This window comes from Pteropus alecto, unplaced genomic scaffold, assembly GCF_000325575.1.
Source record: "Pteropus alecto unplaced genomic scaffold, ASM32557v1 scaffold161, whole genome shotgun sequence".
NCBI classification, from domain to species: domain Eukaryota; kingdom Metazoa; phylum Chordata; class Mammalia; order Chiroptera; family Pteropodidae; genus Pteropus; species Pteropus alecto.
In genome coordinates this window covers 6,912,154-6,918,080 of record NW_006432943.1, presented here as the reverse complement: position 1 = coordinate 6,918,080, position 5,927 = coordinate 6,912,154, and the positions used below count along the sequence as shown (strand labels likewise).

General features: G+C 37.4%; 1 protein-coding gene across 1 annotated transcript in view; it reads left to right on the top strand.

Annotated features, from left to right (window-relative positions):
• The window catches only part of FRAS1 (Fraser extracellular matrix complex subunit 1), a 414,255-nt gene that overhangs the window by 302,869 nt on the left and 105,459 nt on the right, over positions 1–5,927 (top strand). Inside the window, 2 exon segments of the mRNA XM_025043815.1 lie at positions 1,075–1,212; positions 3,325–3,357. Coding sequence (XP_024899583.1) covers positions 1,075–1,212; positions 3,325–3,357 — 171 coding nt within the window.

Below are 5,927 nucleotides of genomic sequence, written 5' to 3'. Positions count from 1 at the left end.
GATAAGTCACTTCTCCTCCCACAGGGGACCACAGAAATGTGGAACCACAATGAGAGGAGAGGTGGACCCCTACCCTCATCCCAGCTTTTAGATATCTTTACGTTGGGCTTAACTTATAAGCCTATGCCCAACAGAGATGTGGCTGTCCCTCACTGAAAAGAGATCAGCTTCTAAGACAATTCTACTCCTATATTTGAAGCAGCTCTCCAAAGAGAGCTGCCCTTGTCGTTTGCCACATTATCAGATTGCCAAGGAGAAATAAAAGTCTAAAAGTCTGTTTCATTACTCTTTTGATAAAGTCCAAAAAAATTAAAAGTCTGAAAGTCATCCTTCCCTTTTTTAACCTACTAAGTCATAGCGAGAGTTGTCCTCCCTGTGTTGCCAGGAGAGGGACGAAGTTCTTTCAGATCCGTTGCCTGAATTGTCTGTAGGTCTCTCAGCCCCTAAGTCGAAGTAGTTCAATACCAAGCCTCACACATGTCCTCCTTTAAATTGTTAATAAGGCATGAAAGGATCATAGCATCAGTTCTGTACCTGTAATATTTAGAAATGATAGGCAAATGTGTAGCTCCTAAAGCATTTATCGCAAGCAGAGTGATAATTGCAAATCCAGTTCTCAGAATAATCAAGATCCATGTTACTGTTGCCAAAGATCATCACAGAAACCAAGGAGCTCCTGAAGCAAAGAGGGTAGATTGGGGAAAATCTCTTTATAGCCTCACCAGACCAGTCTGTGCCATTTTCTCAGTGATCTTGACCTTTGAACTTAAAGTCAATTGAAAGAATTTCATAATTATGGTACAGTGTCTATGACTGCTGGAGAATTACCTGGTTTAAGCTATATTTGGGGCAGTAGTTTGTATTCTACTATCATTTATAGTTAATGAATCCTAGTCAAGAATCTATTTGGGTTTCAGATTAACTGAAGAACAACATACCAAGAACAACCCAAGAACAATTGTTTGTGAAGGCTAAAAGACTCCCACCAGTGAGAAAGGCAGCTTTAAGGCTTTGGCTGTTCAGTTAGCCATCAGAACTACTGTTGATGCTCATGTCAAGTCTCCTTCTCCCCAGGTATCATTGAACACAGGGACCAACCTCGCTCTCCCATCCGGTATTTCACACAGGAAGATATTAACCAGGGCAAAATCATGTACCGTCCTCCTACTGCAGTCCCCCACCTCCAGGAGATCATGGCCTTCTCGTTCGCTGGTAATGCCTTCTTTTCTATTTTGAGACACCCAAACCACTTTCTGTGCATCCTCTTGGCAGGCTCACCCTAACCCTTCCTGTAGTCATCCTGGAAGGTTTGATGACTCTGCTTTATAGCTGTTCAAAATAGCTTGAGACCTGTGGCCAATATGTAATTTGGGCTCAGTTTATGACTTTATTCATTTATTCATGCATGCAGAATTACTTTCAATAAATATTTATTTTGTGCCTACTTTGTGGCAATTATCGAGTGAGGCCTTGGAGATCTATCTGTCAGTGAACAAAAAGAGGTATAAATCCTATTCTTGGTGAGTTTTGGTATCTAAGTATAGAGACAGAATTTGATAAATAATCCCAGTAATAAATGTTTAATTGCAGACTGAAATAAGAGCTCTGAAAAGAAAGGTTTAGTGATGGAATTAGATGTTACAAGACTGACCTAGACTGAGGGGTCAGTGGAGGCAGCCCCAAGGCAATGTTGACCATGGAGGGAGTGGGAAAGCTAACTAGACTAAGTGTGCATGTAGGGATAGTGGGAGAACATTCCTGAAGGAAGGGCACATGCCCCAGGTGCAGAGGCCCTGGGGAGGGAGAGAATGTGGTGTTCTGGGGGTTGAAAAAAGTCCAGTGTCTGGAATGTGGAGGGGTAAGCAGAGCAGAGACAGGCCTGGAGGGAGAGAGAGGAGAGACCTTAGAGACCGTGTAAGCCTGTAGAGATTTGGATCTTTATCCCAAGAACAATAAGAACCCAGTGGATGTTTTAAGATCTAGGCAGATGGCTTTTGATAAAAAAAAACTCTTGACTGCAGTGATGTGAATGGAATGGAGGAGCAGGGCAGGGTGGATGGGCCTGCGGTGAAGGGAATCCAGTGAGAAATACCCTGTACCACCTCAGGGAAGAGCTCATGTAGGAATGGAGAATGCAGCCACCCTTTGGGCAATGAAACATGGATTTGTCAGAAGGCACCTTTCAAAAGGAAGAGAAGACTGAGTAAAAGGAGAACGGAATTTCTAAATCAAGACAGTGTGTGCCTTTCCACTAACCCAAGACAGCCTTAATCCTTGGCACCCCTTATCTCTCCCCTTAATGCAGTAATCGAAACTGCTAAAAAGCAGGAGTTTTGAGTCCCTACCCTAAATATTTCTGTGCCTTGGGAAGAATCTAAAAGTTCTGAAGCCTATTTCTTTATGATCTTTAAGATTTATGTACCACATAATACAAGTAATGTAGAGTATTATTTTTATATAGCAGCTTTATTAATACAGAATAGTTGGTAATTTCTTGTGGTGAGTTGAACATAGATAAAATAATTTTAGAGTTATGTTTTAAATTATGGCAAACATTTAAAGTAATATTTGCCATTATTTATAAATGCAATTGTCTAGAAAATGATTAACTACTCAATTAGATTGAAAACCTCTGAGAGTGGCGCAGGCTCCTTCTCCAAGTAATATCCCCAGTGTTTAGTTACCGGGTAACTAACTGCCTATGAAAATGTTCATGGTTCTCTAACCCCTACTTTACAAGACCTACTTTATAAGAAATTCAAGATATCCTGGGATTAGAGGGAAAGAAAACATGTCAACCATGGTTGAAGTTATTTCTGTATCCATTATACCGGCCGAGCTCCTAAAACCTTTTTAGAGAGAGCAGAGTCCTTTCCTGTATAATCTATGAATACCATGAGATAAATCTCTCACACTGTTACAGTGTGTAAATCAATGTCCCAGGCATCACTCAATTCTACAATGGAACTGACCCACCAGAGAGCCTTGTCAGAGATATATGACATCACCCACACTCACCGATTTGTCAGATTTTATGGACTGATAAAATGGGATCTGAATGAATATATTATAAATCACTCCAACTGCTGTGATATAAAATTATTCCACTATGTGGTTCTTTTTATTCCTTAAAAATTAGTGCTGGCACCATTAAATTAATCATAATATTATCAAACAACCTAGTAGTCTTTCCTTAAACCATAATAATTTAGATGAAAACATCCTTTATTTTTCTAACCTCTGCCCTATATTTTGTGCCTTCCCCATCTATTTCTGACCCCAAAATGTTTCCTACATTGATTTTTCTCTCTTCTGTTCTTTCAGGTCTCCCGGAATCGGTGAAATTCCACTTCACAGGTGAAGATTTAAATCTCAGTTTTATTAGAAAATAGAATTCTTCTCTCCTTGTTTGTTCTTTCTTCTTATTCTCTTCATCATCACTTTTAGCTGTTTTCTAAGAACTGCTTAAAAGTTATATAAGTTTTTTTTCTAAAATAATTATATGGCTAGTTAAATAGTAATAGCTTAACTTCATATTCATGGAAAAAAAAATAATCCACCAAGGATATCAAAGATTAATGTTCTTTAAACCCCCATTTCAACTTGTCCTAATATCTATTACGAAGAGATAATAGTAGTTAAGATTATCAACTCTGGATACAAACTGCCTGGGATTCAGCCTGTTCTGGGAGAATTTATTAACCTCTCTGTGCCTGAATACCTCATCCATCAAAGAAGAAAATAATATTATATAATATATATATAACATATACATATATACCTCCCAGAACAGTAATTGGCACATAATCATCTCTATGTGACACTCATAGTCTTGAATAGAGCCTTTCCTTGAATGATTGGTTGCTGGAGGGAAAAGTGTTATGACCTAGAGAGTGAGTTGTGACTGCTGTGTGTAGAAGGCATCCCAGTTTTAGTCCACGGTGCAATAGAAGCTGAATGCCAATAAGCAAAGGCAGAGTCAGACCTGGCTTCTATGCCAGGGCAAAATAGAGACATGCTTTCTTGTTTAGATCTAGGGTGAGGATGGTTGACTATAAGTGGCATCCTTAAATAGCTCTTGAGTTAGGATTGACTATCTATTAGACTAACCATCTATAAGTCATATCACATCTTCTGTAGGGATAAATCTCGGTGGAAAAGTCACATCCCTCAAACTCTCAAACCTTTCTTTATTCTTTGAGGGTTAAAAATCACACTTGAATCAATAGTAAATTTTAGTGTTATGTCACTTTTAAAAACATTTTTTTATTGAGATATAATTGACATATAACATTGTATTAATTTTAGGTGCATGAGGTCATGAGTCAGTATTTGTATGTATTGTGAAATGATCACCACAATAAGTCTAGTTAACATCCATCACCACATATAGTTACAATATTTTTTCTCGTGATGTGAACTTTTGAGATCAACTTTTGAATATGTAATACAGTATTATACTGTAGTCACTATGCTGTACATCATGTCCTTAGGACTTACTTATTTTATAACTGGATATACTTTTTGTACCTTTTGACCACCTTCACCCACTTCACCCACCTCCCATCCTTACCTCTGGCAACCACCAATCTATTCTCTGTATCTATGAGCTTGGGTTTTGTTTTGGGTTTTTTTGTTTGTTTGTTTATTTTGTATTTTCAGATTCCACATATAAATGAGACCATATGGTTTGTCTTCAAGGTCCATCATGTTGTCACAAATGGCAAGATTTTATTCTTTTCTTTGGCTGAATTATCTTCCATTATTTATACATCCATTCATCTATGTTCTCTTTATCAGTTCATCCATTAATGGATACTTAAGTTATTTTTATTTCTTGACTATTGTAAGTAATGCTGCAGTGAGCATGGGGGTGCAGACATCTTTTCAAGTTAGTGTTTTCATTTTCTTCAGATAAATACCCGGCATTGGGATTGCTAGGTCATATGATAGTTCTATTTTTAATTATTTGAGGAACCTCTATACTGTTTTCCATGGTGGCTGCACCAATTTACTTTGTCACCAACAGTGCACAAGGGTTCCCTTTTCTTTACATCGTCACCAACGGTTGTTAATTATTGTCTTTTTTATAATATCCATTCTGACAAGTGTGAGGTGATATCTCATTGTCATTTTGATTTGCATTTTCCTGGTGATTAGTGATGTTAGCACCTTTTCATGTCCTTGTTGGCCATCTGTGTGCCTTCTTTGGAAAAATGTCTATTCAGATCCTCTGCCCATTTTTTAATCAGATTGGGGATTTTTGGTTGTTTTTTGTTTGTTTGTTTGTTTGTTTTTGCTATTGAGTTGTATGAGTTCTTTATCTATTTTAGACATTAACCCCTTATCAGATACATGATATGCAAAAATTTTCTCCAATTTGGTAGGTTTCCTTTTCATTTGTTGATGGCTTTCTTTGCTGTGCAGTTGTAGTCCTACTTGTTTTTATTTGCTTTTGTTGCCTTTGCTTTTTTATATCAAATTTAAAAAGTCATCACCAAAGCTATGTCAAGGAGCTACTGCCTAGATTTTCTTCTAAGAGTTTTATAGTATCAGGTCTTATGTTCAAGTCTTTAATCTATTTTGAGTTAATTTTTGTGTGTGGTATAAGATAGTGGTCTTATACCACAGCCAGAAAACTGGCTGTCCAGTTTTCCCAACACCATTTATTAAAGAAACAGTCCTTTTTTTTGTTGTATAATTTTGGCTTCTTTGTTGTAAATTAATTGAACTTATATGTGCAGGTTTATTTCTTGGTTCTCTATTCTGTTCTACTGATCTATGTGTTTGTTTTTACGCCAATACCATACAGTTTTAATTACTAGAGCTGTGTAATATAGTTTGAGATCAAGGGGCATTATGCCTCCAGCTTTGTTCTTCTTTCTCAAGATCGCTTTGACTATTCAGGTTCTCTTATAGTTCCATAT